This window comes from Eptatretus burgeri, chromosome 18 (assembly GCF_056783735.1).
Source record: "Eptatretus burgeri isolate ZD-2024b chromosome 18, Ebu_testis_v1, whole genome shotgun sequence".
In the NCBI taxonomy this organism is placed as follows: domain Eukaryota; kingdom Metazoa; phylum Chordata; class Myxini; order Myxiniformes; family Myxinidae; genus Eptatretus; species Eptatretus burgeri.
The window spans coordinates 45,710,183-45,730,535 of record NC_140978.1 but is presented as its reverse complement, the minus strand read 5'-3'; the positions used below and the strand labels follow the sequence as shown (position 1 = coordinate 45,730,535).

General features: G+C 46.9%; 2 protein-coding genes across 3 annotated transcripts in view; both read right to left on the bottom strand.

Moving 5' to 3' along the window:
- The window catches only part of SLC30A9 (solute carrier family 30 member 9), a 109,031-nt gene extending 102,212 nt beyond the window's left edge, over positions 1-6,819 (bottom strand). Inside the window, exons 1-2 of the mRNA XM_085863793.1 lie at positions 6,798-6,819; positions 6,256-6,339 (exon numbers count right to left, since the gene is read on the bottom strand). Of these exons, the coding sequence (XP_085719919.1) occupies positions 6,256-6,339; positions 6,798-6,804 (91 nt within the window). The 5' untranslated portion in view covers positions 6,805-6,819. The remainder of the gene's footprint in view (positions 1-6,255; positions 6,340-6,797) is intronic.
- A 339-nt stretch (positions 6,820-7,158) lies between these two features.
- The window catches only part of LOC147009026 (uncharacterized), a 53,290-nt gene continuing 40,095 nt past the window's right edge, over positions 7,159-20,353 (bottom strand). For both annotated transcript variants that reach the window (XM_085863796.1, XM_085863795.1), the window contains exons 9-11: positions 16,548-16,638; positions 16,116-16,230; positions 7,159-15,936 (exon numbers count right to left, since the gene is read on the bottom strand). In XM_085863796.1, the coding sequence (XP_085719922.1) occupies positions 15,917-15,936; positions 16,116-16,230; positions 16,548-16,638 (226 nt within the window). In that variant the 3' untranslated portion in view covers positions 7,159-15,916. The remainder of the gene's footprint in view (positions 15,937-16,115; positions 16,231-16,547; positions 16,639-20,353) is intronic.

The following is a 20,353-nucleotide window of genomic DNA, read 5'->3' as shown; positions in this document are numbered from 1 at the left end:
GAGGAGAGTGGCGAGGCGAAGAGGCTCCTCCCACCTCAAGAGGAGTAGAATGGTTGTGAGGAGCAGTTTTGGGGCAGATCGGGTGATCGGGGCGATGGCAGAGTGGTTGTGAGAGACGAGAAGATGGCAGACAGGAGGAGCATGGCGATTCTGAGCAGCCTGTCATCGTGGCAGACGGTCGTGTGTGGTGGTTGGAGCGGTTTGAGACAGTGGTGGTCGTGGTTGAGCGGTCTCGTTCGTGGGCCGTGGACTTCGGGTCGTGGGTTCGAGTCCCACCAGTGGTTCAGGTCGGTGTGACTGCATGAGGCGGGACAGGTACCCGGCTAGGCTCTGGTCCCCCAGCTCATCTTTCTCTCCTGGGTTGAGGACCGACTAAAGACCCACGGGTCCAGTGTGTGTGTGTGTGGGGGCCCCATCTTTAAGTCGGATTGTTAAGCGCTTTTCCTTTCATTGTACATTGCCTGCCTTTCATTCGTGATAACTCTGCTCTGTGTCTCCCCTCCCCGATTATTCATTGTAAAATAAACCCCTGTTAAATGTACCAGCTCGTTTTCTGTGCTTTTCTACCAATTGGCCTAGCATGGTGCGTATTGAGAAATAGTAAAGCCATTCGTGCCGTAAATTGTTCATTTAGTCCGGCGCGGCTTTGGTAACTTCCGCTCGGTTACGCTGGATCCGAGTGGGTGATAGCGACTCGATTCGGAAAAAAGTTGGCTCGGGTGTGGTCTCCCCGGTAGTTAGACGGCGTGAGTACTTAAGTAAATTGGAATTGGACAAGTAGACCCTACCTCACGCCGTCAAAATATTGGTGACCACGGTCCTCTAAGTGACCCGTGACCTTTCAGAGTTGTCCGAGAGTCACGACCAAAATTCCGGGTGTTCGGTGGGAGACGACTCCACTGCTCCACTGAGTGGTCGTTTATCACCACCGATCCCCGGCCCACAACAAATTGGTGTTCAGGAATGCGATTTGGTCTCTCCGCCTCCATAGAGAAATTTACGGAATTCGGATCGGGTGTACAGAACAGAACCTCCCCCCCTCCACCTCCCGTTCCCTCCAAATTAAGAGTGTTTAAATTGCTCTCAGGACGCACCATGGCGGGCCAAGATGTGCTGGCTCAGGTGGGTTTAGAAGTATTGTTAGAGGAAACCATGGTCCAGGACAACTCCATGCAGGTCGACTCCCCCTCCCCCCCCCGCCACCAAACTCAGAGTCCGTGGTGGGTGCGAGGGCGGCGGCGCACGAGCACACCCTATACAGCAAACTCCCCCCCCCCCCCCGGTTCGCGGCGAATCGGCCTCGTCAGGGCCGTTTGACCGGGGCCGATTGGGGGAGATATTGTTGCGAATTTGGAAGCTTACTGCACATAAAAGTCTAGTCCTAAAGATCAGCAATATCGGTAAGTATGTGTTTCTAGTTAGGGTCCCGTCCTATGTTTAATGGGTGATTAATTGTACGTGCGCTGTGAGTTATTTTGATCGTTGGGATTGAAATTACCAACAACAACAACGACACCTGTCCTCGCTTCCTTCCACCATCATCCACCGGCACCATTGCACGAGTGCATGTCAGCACGCACGTGGGCGGAGTCCAGTGTGCTAGGCAGGGTTTATCTGGACGTTGGTGTGCTGGCTTCGCCCCAAATTTGGGCACAAGCGTTGCGCTCTGGCTTCGCCCCAAATATGGGCACAAGCGTTACGCTCTGGCTTCGCCCCAAATATGGGCACAAGCGTTTCGTTCTGGCTTAGCTCCAAATATGGGCATAGAGCGTTCCCTCTCTGCCAATGAGGGAGTGCGAGCGTGGGATAAGAGAAGCGCGCGTGGGCCAAATGTGAGAGAGTTGTGGAGAGTTGTCTTCTGGTCTTCGGACGTCTGGTGGTCTTCTGAAGCCAGTCGTTGCCTTCCTGGGGTCCCGCTAACAGAGCGTCTTCTCTTATGACCTGTGTGCCTGCGAGCCTGTCCCGTGAGGATCGTCTGCCTGGGCTTGGAGCGGCATTGAGTGGTGGGTTCGAGTCCTGCCACACCGGATCGTCGAAGACCGCACGAGGCGGAAAGGTCCAAGAATCGGCTCTGACCTCCAGCTCGCCTTTCCTCGAGCTGGAGGCCTCCAATAAAGACCTGACTGGTCCGTTTCTTTGTGGGTGTACGTGTGTGTGTGTTTGTGGCGCGTCTATTAAGTAAAACTGCATAAGTGCTTGAACATAAATTGCTATTCCTTCATTATTCGGTTAACTTTAGCTTCTTGCTTGCTCCCCTGCCCCATTATAAATGAATATCCCTTTTGTTAAATGTTCCAGCTCGTTTCTGTGTTTCTCTCATTGGCTTGGCACGGTGTGTATTAAGAAATAGTGAAGCTGTTCGGGCCGGTAAATTGTTGATTTGGTCCGACGGGCCTTGGTAATCTCCGCTCGGGTTACACGCGGTTCGGGCTTGGTAACGGCTCGTTCCGCTCGAGGTCCTTCGAGGGTGTGAATTCCCTGGTAGCTTTGTCTGCATGGGTAATTTGGTATATTGAAGTTTGGCACTTGACCCTACCCCAAGCGGTCGAATTATTGGCGATTCATGGTCCAGTAAGGGACCCGTGCCTTTCGGACTTATCCAAAACGCACGACCTCAATTCCGGTGTGTTCGGTGGAGCCGACTCTACTGCTCCCTCTCGCGGTCGTGCTCACCACCGATACCGGGCCCCGTAACAATTGGTGTTCAGGAGTGCGATTCGGTCCCTTCGCCTCCATAGAGAAATTCACGCGAGTCGGATCAGGGGTGCGTGGAGCAACCCCCCCGCTTCCCCCAAATTGCGAGCAAGTAAAATTTATTTCTCAATACGCAATATGGCAAGCCAAGACGGGCTGGAGCAGGTGGGTATAGATGTAGTGTTAGAGGAATCTATGGCCCAGGACAAAACCACCATGCAGGTTGACCATTCCCCACGATCGGACCCAAAGGTCATAATGGGCACGGTGGGGTGGCGGTGCACGAGCGCCCCCTCCGTCAAATTTCCCTATTGACCCTTGGCGGATCCGCGCCCGACCGAGGCGAATCGGCTGCCTCAGGGTCATTTGACATGAGACAGATGTTGGAGGCGTTGATGCGAAAGATGAACGCAAATGCGCAAGAAATAAAAACGAATGCGCGAGCGATGGTTGACAAAATGGATGCGAATGCGTGCAAAATGGATGACCTGAAGGGGGATTCGGAACGCAAAATGGATGAGGGCAGGGGTGAAATGCAGTGCATGGGGTTGAGCCTGCAGGAAAATCTGGAGGGCGTGAAGGGCATAATTGCGGCACCACGTGGCGGAACGACCAAACCGAAGAGTGTGGAATGTGTTCGGCCCGCAATGGAGACGGGTGAGGTTGGGATGACGAACGCCGCCACGATAATTAAAGGGGAAACGTGTAGGGTGAGACACGAGGGGACGACGGAAAAAATTAAAAGAGGTGACGGAGACGCAGGAAATAAAAGAGACGAAAAGCCAGGAATTAACGGAAATAATAAACGAGGTGACAGAGACGCAGAAATCAAAAGAGGGGAACAAATTAGATAAAGTAAAAGATGAGCACACACACATTGAGTTAGTGAGGGACAATGGGGTTGCCCTGCTCACCAAACTCCCTTTCTATGGTATCCAAGGCCATCTCCACTCACGGCTCGCAGACTTCCTCTCCTGTTGCAATAAACGTGTGGCCTTAAATGGGGTTCTCTCATTCCCTGTTCCCGTCCAGGCTGGAGTTCCTAAAGGCAGTGTTCTGGGTCCTGTTCTATTCCTGGTTTTCATCAATGGTCTCTCTGGAGAATCCTCTTTATCTCTTTGCTGATGACTCGACCCTCTGCCATACCTTGTCATCCCTCAGATCGGCAAGTAGCAGCTTCTTCGCTCTCTGCAGATCTGCATAAAATCACAAACTGGTCCAACACGTGAAACATGTCTTTCAATCCTGACAAATCTCACTCTCACTACGTCTCTCTGAAAGGACCGTTTGGAACCCCCCCCCCCCCCATCTACTTTCTCAACAATCCTCTGGAAGAAGTTCTTTCATTCAAGCTTCTGGGTCTATCTGCCTTGATCTTTCCTGGGAAAGCCACATTTCCAACCTGGCCTCCAAAGTCAGTCGCCGACTGGGCATCCTGTGTCGTGCACCTGAGCTTGGCCTTGTCGTGCAAGTCCTTCCTTGGCCCACCTGAGCTCCTGACCACATACAAAGCTTTCGTCTGTAGCCTGATGGAGTACTGCTCTCCTCTCTGGGCTAGTGCTCCTGCCCCTCACCTTTCTCGGCTTCGGCACTCCCTTCTTAACACGCTAGGGCCTTTAACCCTTTATCTTAGGGGCCCTTAACCCCATTTCAAACATTCCAATGCACAGGATCCTATCCTGTTCCCTTTGTGGACTCTGACCACTTCTTAGGAGGCCTCAACCCCCCTAATTTTAGACCTATCAGGAATGGTTCTCCTTTGTGTACCTTTCCTATTATTCAGGCATGCTACCTGTTTTGAAAGGTGCAGCATCCGACCTGAAGTGAGAGCAAACACCTCCTCCAAAGGATTTTCAACCAAACTCTCCTTACCTTTCAGTTTGTGGCCACATGGTATTTGTTGTCACTCTCGGCCATTGCTGTGCCCCCAGGGATCAGTGCCTCCTGCCTGGCTCGCCAAATTGTAGTGGAAATACTCAATGTCCACTCGGGGTCAACACATCAAAGGAAAATCTTTATTTACGTACGTGGAGGAAGAACACAGAATTTGATTCAATGAACTTCACTAACAGGAGCTGAAAAGTAATCCCTCTTATGCAGGAGCCAGAATGGGTGGAGGGAATACATGGGCGAAACACAGGATAGAATAAAAACAATCACAGCCTGAACTTTCCCATAGATATTGAATTAAATAAAGCTGAGTGTGGCTCGTCCTCATCGAAGAAGAGAAAGGGATCCCATAGAAACAGGATGGGAGGGGAACATATCGGGTGGTCAGGCAAGCGAGACCTGGAGCTGACCTAAGCTTAACCAACCAGAATAGAGCACAAGCAACTCTCAAGGTTGAAGAAAGCAGTCACAAAGTTGAGTGCATCCAAATGCCGAGAAAGTACTAAGGGAATCGGCAACTCTGTTATCACTTTGGCATGTTTCCCAGACAGTCTTAGTTAGCCTTACTAGCATAAACAATCATTCATGCAGCCACTCGGCATTACAGATTGAAAGAACAAAAATGAATTGTGTTATATCAGGTAACAAATGACATGTTATATTATATATTGATGTGTTTAAAGTTGACTGGAGCTCATCCAGCATCTTACTTTCACAGATGCATGTTAAATCAATAGCAAGCACATTACTCAATAAGCACAGGAATATAAGAAGCCATGGGTGATTACATTCCCATGGGTTCTCTTTTAGTCATGATATGAGTTTTATTAATACAAGTTATTATATCAATATGAGTTCAATTGATATTCAGTGTATAATGAGATTAAATGAGATGACAGTACTTATAAATGCCGATATTCAATCAGAATCATTATAAAATTACGAAAAGAGGAAATCCACCTCTACAACCTCCCCCTGCCTGCTCCCTTCTTCACCATACCACTTCCAAGCGTCATCCTTCCCCTCTCCCCACCTCTCACATCGCCTTCCTGCCCCTTGGCTGTGCCTGCTCTCATCGTCTCCCCTTTCTCTCAAAGCAACCTACACACACTCACCGAGCCTTTTCTCCTCCTCATCCGACCCTCTCCCCTATCTCTTCTGTAATCTCCCACACTCTGTCAACATCTCTCCCTACATCCCTCCTCGTCCCTCGTCCTATCCTCCCCTCCCCTGCATCCAAAGCCTCCTCCCCTCCATTTTCCTTAAATGTGGACCTCAAATATCCAGGGCCTTCGCTCAAACCTGACAGATCTTTCTATGCAGGTTACCACTGACAAAATAGACATAATCTGTCTATTCCCCACTGTTTTATGCTTCCTTCTCCCATCCCTCCCGTCTCCTACTCCCCTTATATGTTCTATGTGTTAGCTCTTATGTGAGCCTTGACATGTACAAATGAAAAAATAATTGAAAATACTACTACACCCCATCTCACCGAATCGATCCTCATGCTCCTTTGCCTGGATGAGACCCACTTCTAATGCCCCTATGGGCATAATTATTTTGACACTACCCCTCCCCTCCCCTCCACCCTTGCAAGCTACTCTATCACTTGCTAATGCTAATGTTCCTTCGCCTGGTCACGAGGGGGGGGGGGTGGGGGTTGTTCACCCGCACCCCCACTGGCTTCTGTGCTCCTTACTCCACTGTAATGAGGCCCACGTCCACTGAGGTGCTTGACCATGCATCCGTTGCCTGCGAAATGAATGTTTTTGTTATTCTTTGCGACTGGGAGTCAGAGGTTTCCCACGGTAAACCAAGCAGTGTTCGCCATGCCCACTGATTGTGCCGCGGAACCTCCGCTTACGTCACAAGCACACGGGCCATTCCGCAGCTCCTCACACACCATCTTTTCAAATGAGCCGTCTTGTGACCTCTCACACACTAAACATGTATATGGGCCACCTCATTGTCTCCAACACACTCATTCTCAAACCACGACACTTTCACGCATTCACTCGCAGTCCTTCCATGCACATGGGCCATATCCCAGGGAAGTCCCGTTGCCACTCCAGACATCTCAATTTGTGTCGGGTGAACATCGCACACGCCGTACCCCGCACCCTGGTACCGCAGAAACATTTGTAGTCCAAATTCCTCAAATCCCTTCAATTGTTTCCTTTCGTTTCACCATCCGTGTACAAGTAATTTACCTGGCATGGAGCGTTTACGTGCTGGCCCCTCCGCGTTTGTCATGAAACCATGCAATCATCCGTGCTTGGGCGGTTTGCCAGGCTGGGCTGTGTGGCTCCATTCGCAGGTCTGCACACCTGCATACTCACACAATGGCACCCCCAGGATACTGAGACCACCTCCGAGCTAACCTGCTCCATTCCGAATTATGGGGGTAGCTCTCCCGGCTCCCCTCCCCATTGGGCATGGTAACCATCAGAGCGACCAGACCAATAGTAGGTGTAACCACCCACCATGATCTCGCCGCAATCCGGTCTCCGAAACTAAGAGAGTGCTGCAATACTGATGTCCAAACACTTGAGCTCAGATGATAAGAGACAGGTGATCATCCTCTCTTCGAGATAGGACACTCCAGGCACCCACCTGCCTCAAGTTAACCCAAGGAGACCGCCATCTGGTGGATGACACCTCAGCACCACCCCGACACACTACCACAATCTGACCCAGGAGGTTACCCCATGTTTCCCTCCTATCATCAAAAATTGGTGGCCCCGAAGGCTTTGCCCCAATCCCGTCATCCTGTGAGCGGCCCTGCAAAGGGCAGCTGCACAGGAGGTACTCCCATGGAGTGGGTTTTCAGATTTATTTTTGCTTTTGGTATGTTTTGCGGAATTAAGGGTTTTACAGGAGGTACTCCCATGGAGTGGGTTTTCAGATTTATTTTTGCTTTTGGTATGTTTTGCGGAATTAAGGGTTTTATGGTGGCCCGAGTGCAAATCCTGCCACCAACCTCATAATAAGTAGCCCAACTGCAGGAGGACATCCGCACAGTTGGGCACGAGAAATGGATGGCCATTGGCTCACAACGAGCTCCTCTGCCCTTTGACAGGTTTTGTTTTTAATCCTGCTGGGTGTCCATATCATACACTCTCAACAGAAAACCTGGTGGGGGAGACAGTTTCGTCACAACCCCATCCATGAAACAGGTTAGTGCAGGTTTACATGGTAACTGTAGGAAGTCACAGATCTAATCTGACCTGACAGGCTGTGGTGAACCGGTTGAAATGGGGTGAAGCTCCTGGGATCTGTGGCATCCATGCTGAACTTATCAAGGCTGGTGGAAATGTTGCACTCATGTCGATGCATGCAGGTCTGTGCTCTGCCTGAAACATAGGCATCGTCCCAACTCACTGGAAAAGGAGCCTTGTTGTCCCTCTCTGGAAAGGGAAAGGTGATCCCCAGGACTGAAACAACTACCGAGGGGTGACACTGCTCTCAGTGCCGGGCAAGGTCTTTGCTCGGATAATTCAAATTCTTGATGGGGTTCAGCACCATCTGCTTGAGCAGCAGCATCCAGAGCAGTCAGGTTTTACACCAAAGAGGTCAACGATTGACCGTATCCTTGCGCTTCGGGTCCTCACCAAACGCAGACGAGAGTTTTGGCAGGAGCTGCTTGCAGCCTATATTTATCTCTGGAAAGCGTTTGATGCAGTGAATCGGGATTCCCTCTGGAGGATTCTTGGTCTTCGTGGTGTTGATGCAAATTTTCCAAAAATTAGCATTATGGGTTTGAGGGATCATAACCCTTTCATGAAAAATGGACTCAAATACAACATCATTATTACATCTACGTGCTTGAACATGTATCTATTTTAATAATATATATTTGCATTTTAAATTACTTTATATCTCTTTTGTACTGGAAGAGGATCAATTTGCTTGGTAAAAAGTGCCCCTCGTTCCCCAAAACAGATTGGCCTTCCAAATAATATTTCATCATGATTCAGTGTAATAGAATCACCTATTATTTGATTTTATTATGCTTAAGGAATTCTCATCTATAAACAACTATATCGGCATCTGAAAGATGGGAAGGAGGCACAATGGAATGTTTGCTTTAGGTGATATCCAGATCTCTTTGTACTCTTGTCAGCTTCAGATTATAAATCTTTCCCTCGCCTTTTCAATGCGGGCTGACCTTCTGACCTCTGGACAAAGGAGCCATGTGTGATCCATTCTAGCACCCAAAGGGCTGCAGTATTGATGTCATTCTGTCTCAAGGATGATCAAAACATTGTTGGATGACCTCACCCCCTCTGATCCATGAATATTATAGAATATTCTGCGACTCATTGGGACTGACTCAATCGGTCAACTTCCCGACCCGGATCTCAACCAATGGTACTCCATCTCTTCTGGATCTGATTTTGACAAATTTCCCTGACAATATCTGCTGCTCTTCCTTCGCTCCAATTGGTTCTTCTGACCACGTCCTTGTTAAAGTGGACATCTCTCTGGCTGTTATCAGAGAACCACCTCACCGCCATCGAGTCTGGCATTTCACTCAAGCCGACTGGCAGGGTCTCCGAGCAGCCATCAAACTTACAGACTGGTCTCCTATCACTACTTTCTCAAACATCAACTCATCCTGGGAATTCTTTCAAAGAAACTTGCTCTCCCTCATGCACAGATTTATCCCCTCTCGTGTTCAGTTGTCTTACCCTTCCTCCCGCCCTTGGTTTACTGAAGCTTGTGGCGAGGTAGTTGTCCTGAAACAACTTGCCTTTGCCTCATGGAAAGCAAACCCAACTGAGGGCAATCTCAGTTCTTTCCACAAAGCTCGGAACAAGTGTGTATCTACCCTCAGGAGAGCCACAAAACAACATCTTTCTCATCTCAAGTCTGAACTCTCAAACCTCTCTCCCTCCTCAAAATCCTGGTGGTGTTTAATCAAATCTGTTTCTGGTGTATGTTCCCCCTCCATCCCCTCCCTTACCTCAAATGGCCGCACTGCTGATTCCACACGTGATAAAGCTGAATGTCTAAACTCGGTGTTTGCAGCTAAATCTTGTGTCCTAAACCCATCACTATCTCTACCCACTTTACCCAGTCGCACCCAACTGTCCCTGGACTCTGTATCCTTTTCTCCTGACAAGGTGGAGAGCTTGCTTTCAAACCTCGAGTCAGATTCTGCAACCGGTCCAGACGGCATCAACCCACGTGTCCTCAAAGCCTGCTCTTCTGCTCTTGCTCACCCTCTCTCTGTTCTATTCACCCTCTCATTTGCCCAAGGTCATCTGCCATCTGCTTGGAAATCTGCTAACATCACTGCCCTGCATAAAAAAGGTGCAAAAACAGATCCCTGTAACTACAGACCAATCAGCCTTCTCCCAATCATCAGCAAGGTGATGAATCCATCATCGCTTCAGACATGAAATCCTTCCTCTTCTCCAATGGCTTGATTTCCAATCATCAATTTGGTTTCAGACCAGGTCACTCTACCCTGGATATGCTGCTTCTGCTCTCCCATCAATGGATGCAGGTCCTCAATGCCAGACAGGAAATCCGAGCCGTATCCCTGGACATATCACGTGCTTTTGACACAGTCTGGCACCCTGCCCTACTCACCAAACTCTCTTCCCATGGTATTCAAGGCCATCTCCACTCATGGCTCGCAGACTTCCTCTCCTGTCGCAGTCAGCGTGTGGCCCTAAATGGAGTTCTTTCATCCCCTCTTCCTGTGCAGGCTGGAGTTCCTCAAGGTAGCGTTCTGGGCCCTGTTCTTTTTCTGGTTTTCATCAATGATCTCTCGGACTCTCTGGAAAATCCTCTATTTCTCTTTTCCGACGACTCCACCCTCTGCCGTACCATCTGTCATCTCTCAGACCGGCAAGCAGCAGCTTCTTCGCTCACTGCAGATCTGGATAAAATCACAAACTGGTCCAACACGTGGAACATGTCTTTCAATCCAGACAAATCTCACACTCTCACTATGCCTCTTCGAAAGGACCGTTTACAAAACCCCCCATCCACTTTCTCAACAATCCTCTGGAAGAAGTCTTTTCTTTCAAGCTTCTGGGTCTCACTATCTGCCATGACCTTTCCTGGGAAAGTCACATTTCCAACCTTGCCTCAAAAGCCAGTCGCCGACTGGGAATCCTCCGTCGTGCAAAGTCCTTCCTCGGCCCTCTTGAGCTCCTGACCACTTACAAAGCTTTTGTTCGCAGCCTGATGGAGTACTGCTCTCCCCTCTGGGCTGGTGCTCCTGCCTCCCACCTTTCTCGGCTTCACGCTGTCGAAACCAGGACATTTAAGATCATTGGCATCTCCTGCAATGAAGCTGAGTCTTTGGGCCTCTCACTCAATCACCGCAGGTTGGTCGGTGGTCTTTCTGTCTTCTACCGACTCCTTTCCAGCCTTGCCCCCCCTGCTCTCTCTGCGATTTGTCCCCACAACATTTCCACAGGATGCTCAAGGTCTGCCAACAACCCCCTTCTGGTAAAACTACCAAAATCACGAATCACTGCTCATCTTCACTCTTTCATTCCTCTTTTTTTCCACCTTTGGAATAAACTTCCTCACTCTATTCTTTCCCATTCTTCCCTCCAGGCTTTCAAAACAGCCGTTCACCACCACCTCTTATCTTCCCCCATCCAAATCCTCGATCTTTTCTACCCCCGATAATCCACCCAAGCCCACTTCCTTCAATTCTCCTGCTTTCCTTCCTGAAAGTCCCTGTAATGTCCATCTTCTCTTCGCAATGTTCCCCGTCCCATCCCCATCCCTCTCCCTTCCACAGTTCACCTAATGTTTCTGTTCCCCACTGTTTTGTCCCTTCCACTCCCGCCCCTCTTGTCTCATGCCTCCTTGATGTGAGTTGTGTGTTAGCTCTCATACGATCCTCGACCAAGGTATACAAAAAAAAAAAAACTCCCATCAATCTTTAGGTCATAAATATTCCTTATCCCTTCAAAACTTAGCTGACCTCCAGATGACTGCTGAAATTGAGATGTGAATGATCTGATCTCTCCCTTGCACCCTCAACGTCAGCTGTGGCATCAGCATATCTGGAGGATGAACAGACCTAATCTCACTGAATACTGCAAAAGAATTCAAAGTTTCCATGCATTACAGAATTGGAGGAAGACTGTGTTTCTTTGACTTCCTCTGAATTCTACATATATGCATATGTTTATTTTTTGTTCTAATAAATGATTCAAATGTACAGGAGGAATTGAGAATTTCTTTGACAGTTGGGTGCCACCAAAGCCAATCAATCTGATGCATGAACAATACTTGGTACTGAGAGAGCTGAGATGTGGTGATACAATCTGACTTATTTCCAGTTGTGACTGGAGTTCGTCAGGGATGTGTACTGGCCCCCACACTTTTAGCACTTGTATGGACTGGAATCTGGAGAGGATGTCGGAGAGATAAAGCTGCGGTGCATTGTTTGGGAATCATGATCTCTGACCTTGATTTCACAGATGATGCAGTCATCTTTGCAGAGACTATGGATATCCTTTTGGGGGCCCTCGAAGTGCTGAATGAGGAGTTGGAGCCGCTGGGATTACAGGTTTCCTGTGTCAAAACCAAAGATCTATGCTTTCAATGACATCTTGGATGCTGCGATCCTGTCTGTACCTGTTTGTGGTGAGGATGTTGAGGTGGCGGAGAGATTAATTTACCTTGGCAGTGATATTCATGTTTCTGCTGGCTGTGAGCCAGAGGTCAAGAGATGTCTGGGTCGGGTCTGGGGAGTCATGGATTCACTGGATCGTGAGGTGTGGCACTGCCGGTGCCTATGCGGGAGGATGAAAGTCAGTCTTCAGGTCCTTGGTGCTTCCAGTCTTGCTCTACAGATGTGAGACCTGGACTCTGACCAGGGATCTGTGACGGAGACTTAATTCCTTTGGTACCAAGTCTCTTCGGAGAATCCTTGGCGATCGCTGGTCAGACTTTGTGTCCAACGAGCAGTTTCTGAGACTCAAATGAGGTGTTACCTGCATAGTCCGTGAGCGTCAGCTGTGGCTATATGGACATGTGGCTCGTTTTCCTGATATCGATCCTGCTCACCAGATTCTCTCAATGAGGGAGCCTCGTGAGTGGAGGAGGCCAATGGGCTGACTACATGCCTCATGGTTGCACCAGGTTGATCAGCATCTCAAGGAGATGGGGATTGGCCAGGCATCTGCCTGGGGGATGGCCAGACAGAGGCTCCTGGAGTACCACCGGAAAGTGGACGCAATGACGCGCTGCTCCGGTGCATGCTCCCATACCTGACCTGTGTTTGCTTCAAAATGTTGTCCCAAACCCATAGCTTTCTATACCCTCTTTACCCAGTTACACCCAACAGTTCCTGGACTGTGTCCTTTTCCCCTGACAATGTGGAGAGCTTTGCTGTCAAATCTCGACTCAGATTCTGCAACCGGTTCAGATGGAATCAGCCCTCGTGCTCTGAAAACCAGCTTTTGCTCACCCTCTCTCTGTTCGATTCACCCTGTCGTTTTCTCAACATCATCTACCATGTGCTTGGAAATCAACAAACACTACTGCTCTGCATAAAAAAATGTGCTATGACTGATCTCTGCAAATACAGATGATCTGCCTGCTCCCAATCATCAGCAAGGTCATGGAATCCATCATCACTTCCAACATCAAATCCTTCCTCTTATCCAGTCGCTTGATTTCCGACCATCAATTTGGATTTCGAGCAGGTCACTCAACCCTGGACATGCCACTTCTGCTTTCCCAACAATGGATGGAGGTCCTCAATGCCAAACATGAGATCAGAGCCATCTCCTGAAACATATTTGAGCTTTCGATACGGTCTGGCATCCCGCACTGCTCAACAAAATCTTATCTTATGGTATCCAAGGCAATCTCCACTCAGGGCTCGTGGACTTCCTCTCCTATCGCAGTCAACGTGTGCTTCTTAATGGAATTCTCTCATCGCCTCTTCCTGTCTAGGCTGGAGTTCCTCAAGGCAGCGTTCTTCACCCTGTGCTTTTTCTGGTTTTCATCATTGATCTCTCAGATTCCCTGGAAAAATTATATTTTTCTCTTTGCTGATGACTCCACCCTCTGCCATTCCATCTCTCATCCCTCAGATTGGCAAGCAGCAGCTTCTTCACTCTCTGCAGGCCTGGATAAAGTCACAAGCTGGTCAAACACATGGAATATGTCCTTCAATAGTGACAAATCTCACAACCTCACCATGTCTCTCCGAAAGAATCATCTGGAACCCACCCCCCCCCCCACCTCTACTATCTCCACAATCCTCTTGAAGAAGTCCTTTTATTCAATCTTTTGGGTCTCACTATCTGCCACGATATTTCCTGGGAAAGCCACAACTCTGAGCTGGCCTCTAACTGGGCATCCTACATCATGCAAAGTCCTCCTTGGCACGCCTGTGCTCCTGACCACGTACAAAGCTTTCATCCACAATCCAAAGGCGTACTGCTCCCCACTCTGGGGTGGTGCTCCTGCCTCACACCCAGCTCGACTTGATGCTGTGGAAACCAAGGCTTTTAGAATCATTGGTATCTCTTGCGATGAAGCCGAGTCTTTGGGTCTCTTACTTTCTCACCAGAGGCAGGTCGGTGATCTTTCTGTCTTCAACCGTCTCCTCTCCTCGTCCCCTCCCCCCCGCCCACTTTGCTCTGTCTGGGATCTGTTCCCCCTGTATTTCCTCTGGGCACTCAAAGTCCACCAAAAACCTCCTTCTGGTGAAACTGTCAAAATTAAAAATCACTGCTCACCTTCACACTTGCATTCCTCTTTTTTCCACCTCTGGAAGAAACTCCCACCCTCTCTTCCATACCACTCATCCCTACAGGTCTTCAAAACAGCTGTTCATCACCATCTCTTGTCTTCCCCCATTCAAAATCTTGATATTTTCTTCCACTGTTAATCCACTTCAAACCCACCTTCTTCAAATTCCCTATTTTCCTTCCTGAAAGTCCCTGTAGTACCACCTTGTTTACCCCATGTTCTGTGCCCTTTCCCTCTCCCTTCCACAAATCTCCCAATGTCTCTGTTCCCTCTCCCACCCCGTTTATGTCCTGCCTTGTTATCTGTTTTGGTGTTGTAGGTCTTACACAAGCCTCGACATGGTACACAAAAAAAGGACCGCTCTTTTCCGTCCCTCGATGTTCATTTTTCTATTTTTGGTGATAAATGTAGGAAGACAATTCTTTTCGGGCCATAGATGTTCATTTTGCTATTTCTGGCAATGTAAAGATAGGAAGACAGCTCTTTGCAGAACCAGGATGTGTTTGTCAACAAAATAGTAACTAACATACAGGATGTATTAATTACTAATCCTCATAACTACTTAATTGACAGGTTTGTGGCTTGATCAACATGATTTTTCTTTAGATAATATTTTATGGGTTATTTATCATTGTGTGTGCATCCTCTCTCTGCTGGTTTGCATCTTTGGTGGGTGCTTGGCTGTGCCACTGATGCAATTGTCCCAGCTGGTTACAGCATGAATTTGTAATTCGTTCAGGATGCCAGTGATAGCTCGCCGACTCTTCATGAACGATACTGTGCGAGCTTTAACTTCCATCGACTAATGTCGGCAGACGGGCCACCCGTTTTAAACATCCATCCGAGGGATGGCACAAAAATAGTTGAACCACCCACCCTGTGCAACACTGGGATGACAGTTTATAGCTGATTTGGGATTCAAACCCAGACTAGACAGCTTGGAGGAGAGCATACATATTTTAGTCTCGACCATCCTGTCACCAATGGTTTATGTATATTGATTACTGCTTAAATGGTCACGACACAAATTTTCTTGGCTTCGTGAAATATTGAGCCACTTTTCCTGCTGTTTCCGTGACGATTCCTCAGTTTGATTTCCTCGATTTGTTATATTGCCTGGGATGCCATAAAACGATCTATTCTTTTCTTTCTCCTTAATTGTATTTGAGCACCCGAGCAGTAAAACAAACAAACAAGAAAGAAAACACCACGACATTGTCACGTTGGTCGTGTAAACACGTCCATTTTTGCTCCCGTAATGGCAGCAGCATCATGCAGCTTCCTTCTCACAGTAGAAGTGAAGACCATTGCACATGGCCTATAGCATCTCACTCAAACATTTTAATAGGAGGCAGGAGTATCCAAAACAAACGCATGTACATTGCGAGGAGTAACTGCTCTGAAATAGGAAGGGACAGTTTTACTAACACATGTACGATTTTTAAACCCCATAGTTGATTAAATGGCCTGAAAGGCAAAACAAATACCCATATAATGTGTGTGCAAAAGAGCCAATGAAAACACGACGCCAATTGGGAGAAGAACTGTAAAAGCACACTTTGAATCTCGACGATCATTCTTGAAGTCATATCCTGTTTACATCCCCTAAGAAGAGAAGGGAATTGCTGTTGAGAAACACACTGTACATGCTGAAATGGATAGCTCACAAGCACAGCTATTTCAATAATAACAATTCAAAAGTCAAATTGCTCCTTCAATTGTATTCTCCTTGTGTCTGACATCACACAAAGTGGACTCCAAGATGTCCTTAGGACAGTACTTGCCTGAGCGTAGAGCAGGGTAGTTTTCAATCCCTTCTTTATATCCACCCGATAAGTATTTGCGTGGCCTGAGGTCAGAAGGTTTTGGATGGCCTCGAGCTATCGCAGAGCCAACTTCCTGTCAATACAACAACCGGGAATAAAATGAGAAAACAGAATAAGAAAAAAAAGGAGGAGGTCGGACTTTGGTCGAGTAGGAAAGCATATCCATGGTTACAGTCATTTCACAACACAAAGCCTATCCAGTGGACCCATTTCCCATCTTGATTTGAATAATTCATGAGCAAAGAGAGCAGGAAATCAAGGAAAAGTGTTGTGGATAACGATATTTCAAACAATTTTTTTTCACCCTACAGGTATTTTTGATTTAACAAAAGTGTTGTTTAGTCATAGTAATTGTAAAAAGTGAGGACAAAATGGAACAGTCAGTTGTACCTTGCGATTACTTGTCTGGCAGACATTAATCTTCTTTTGCCGTCCAACAACCTCGTGCCTCAACCGTTGCAACACCACTTTGGTCTGCATTCTGAGGAGTGGCATACAATCAGTAAATGCCGTTGAGATTCAAAACGTATCACAATCGGGACAAGCTTCAGATGAGATTGCACAGGAATCCATTCTCATTCTGATGTACCATTCTCTGTTACAGAGTATCGGTGCTGCCAAAGCAGTTGCTCGGCAAGGGTTACAGGCTGGGTGGTTTGCCATTGCCTTTCCAGCAGTAGTTGGGGCAGGAATTTGTTCAAGGTGCCGGCGATAACTTATCTACACTTTGCAAAGAACACCGTGGTTCAAAAACCCATGCTGGCAGACGGGACGCCCAGTTTAACATCCATCTGAAGGACGGCACACATTGATGAATTACCCTGCCTGTTAAACACCAGGATGACAGCTTATAGCTGGGTTGGGATTCAAAACCAGGCTAGACACTCCACAGTGTGCCCTTCGAGTTAGCAACTGTTTATAGAGACAGCCCTGATGAAAAGCTGTTAATGAGTAAACATGTGTTGATGACTCAAGTCACCAAATTCTTCAACCAGGCTTCATCCTCAAAGTCCTTGTGGTAGGAAGTCTGCTTGAGAAGACTGCTTCTAGTGTGTGCTCTTCTCCACCTCCTCACTCACCTCAAATGGCCTCACCTCGGACTCCATCTGACACAAAGCAGAATATTTAAACTCAGAGTTTGTCTCCAAATCTCTTGTCGCTCACCCATCAGGCTCTGTCCTCATCTTACTCACTGCCTTACACTCCCAAGAAGGTAGAGAAAGCTACGTCCAGCTTCAATACACGACTTTCAAAATGACAATCCGCCCGAGAATTCTCGGCACGTATGCACAGAAACCACAATAAACGGCGGTGTTTGGGGCATCGCAAAGGATACAGTATAGTGCGTGTGAAATAAGGATCGTTACCTAAAATGGCTCACCAGGCTTCTGAAAGAAGTCAAAAATACTTGAAAAAGTACCTGAGGAAAAGGCTTGTGCCTCTGCAAAATGAAAGACTTGGAGAACTCTCTCAGCTCACCGAACGGGCAGCTTATCGTGGTGCAAACTCCCGATCACGTGGATTGTTACAAGGCCGAAACCAGTGGTTCCCAAACTTTTTTTTGTCCGACCCGAAATTTGAAATCACACTCGCCTTGCGACCAAAATGGTACCAACATCGATGATAAAAATTGTCGGAGAAAACGCTTTTGACGTGAAAAAAATCCCCCTCAAAAAAACGGGATTTTGTGGGGGGGGGGAGAGGTGTACTCGTGGAGTCGTTTTTTTTGGAATCATTACACGAGTGACAAATGCACCATCATTTCTTTGTGAGTCGCTATGGGCATATAGATGAAAAAAAAAATGTCCAGCATCAAAAAGAAACAAGCAAACAAAAAAAAAAAACAGGCCATACAAAGGGCACAAATTCTCCCAAAATACAAGATGGCCACCATGGATTTACAAAGAAACAATATGGAATATCTGTTAATAATCATAGGTGATGATGTATTATCTCCTTTTTAATTTTTTTTTACATTTTCAGGCATGAGGAATCCATCAAAATCATTATTTTTCCAGAAAAATGAACCGAAAATAGATGATAGACAGATATTGTTAAAACCAAAATGGTCGTTTTGAAAATTACGTTTGAGATTTTAATTTAGAAATTACTAGACGACCCGTGAACCCGTTGGGTTCCCGTTGTGACAGCGGTTGATGAAAAAAAAACAAAAGACACAAAATTTTAATATTATTTAGTGGTCAAACTTTAACTTAAAGAAAATTGGAGCATTTGCCTCAGGAGTCATCGTTCGACCAACCGCTTTCTTGAGGTATATCAACACATTCTCCATGGTTTGTCCGAGCGCTTTATGGATCGTCATACCAAAACTTGACTGAATCGGGAATTGATTTTTTTATAATTTTTTTCGTTGCCCGATTTGAATGAAACTTGATACTGCACATCGCAGGCGAATGGTAAGTAAGGTGGCCCTAAAAATTTTGTACTATGGTGTACCGTTTTGGCTGTATTTCGGAAACATGCACACGCACACGCACGCGCGCGCACACACACACACACACACACACACACACACACACACACACGATCAAAGTTTTAGTAATATAAAGATTGTACTGTTCTAGACGTTGCAAAACATGATTCTGTTGATTCCTCAGTCCAATGCGTCCAGGAAATGCCCAAGAGCAACCCACAGGACCATTTCTAGATTGAGTTCTTAAAACATGATAACCATCTTTTCCTCTCCACATGGATGGTGGTCTCTCCTGGAGCATGCTCGTCCTGAATGTGTTCAGTTGTCACAAGACCTACACCAAAGCGTTGCTCCGTCGGACCAACGCCAATCTCATCATCATCCCAGGCAGGATGACATCGTTCCTGCAGCTCCTCAATGTGTCCATCAACAAGCCGTTCAAGGACGGGCTACTAAGAGTGGGAGGATGAGAAAGGTCACCCTTCCAATGATCTGCGGCTGGATCGTCAAGGTGTGGGATTGATACAGTCAGACATCATCAAGCGAACATTTCTGAAATGTTGCATCTCCAACAACATGGATGACACAGAGGATGACATCATTTGGGAGGAGGAGGCTGCAAATGACGGTGACAGCAATGGGGACTTGCTCTGCCCTGATTCGGACAAGGAGTTACGTGCAGTCTTCGACGAGGAAAGCATTGATGAGGAATTCCTTGGGTTCAGTTGAAAAGCTTCATCAAACCCAAACGGCCCTTTTCAAGGCCACAAATCCACAAGAAATATGATACCGTTATGAATCCCTTTTCTTCCTTTTTCTCAGAACAAAAAGAATAAGAAAGAAAAATGAACACTTGGTATACTCTCTTCAACTTCTTGAAAATGAGAATAAGACTGTTGAACAAAATTAAGCAGACATGGGAGTAAGCATGTTGATACCTCCGTCACTTTGTCCCGCACAAAGTTAATGTACAAACGTATTTAGATCTCGATCAGAAAATAAAATGATCAATATATTCATTTCTTTTGAGGGTAAAAAAACATGAGTGCGGTTCGTACACTGGATATATATGTATATATATATATATATATGTATATATATATATATATATATATATATATATATATATATATATATATATATATATATATATTTTTTTTTTCCGGGTGAAAAACAGTGGTGCAGTTAATACATGGCCACAGTTTTTACACCGGAGAATACGGGTATGCTTAGAAGGCAATTTGAATTACAGATTTCACGCTCACAACGGCAGGTTGAAAGTGCCCGGCAAGCCAAACAGTCATTTTAAACACACACACACACACACACACACACACACACACACACACACACACACACACACACACACACACACACACACACACACACACACACACACACACATACACACACACCTCATTTTGAAAGTCATGTATTCTTCATTGCGACAAATACAGATGGCATAGGAACCCATGTGCTCCAAATCCTGTTTTCCATTGGTTGCTTCCTGTCTGCTTGGAGGTTGGCCAACATCACTCACATTAAAAACGGACCCTCTCAACTACAGTCCGGTGAGCATATTTACAATTACAAGCAGACATGGAATCCATCATTGCTGCTGATGTAAAGTTTTTCCTCGTTTCAAACATCCTGATTTTCCACCTTTGGTTTGGATTCTCTTGCAGTTACTCCGCAATGGACTTGCTGTCATTTCCCTCTGAGCAACGGTTGGAGGCAACAAATCTCAAAACTCAAAGTCAGA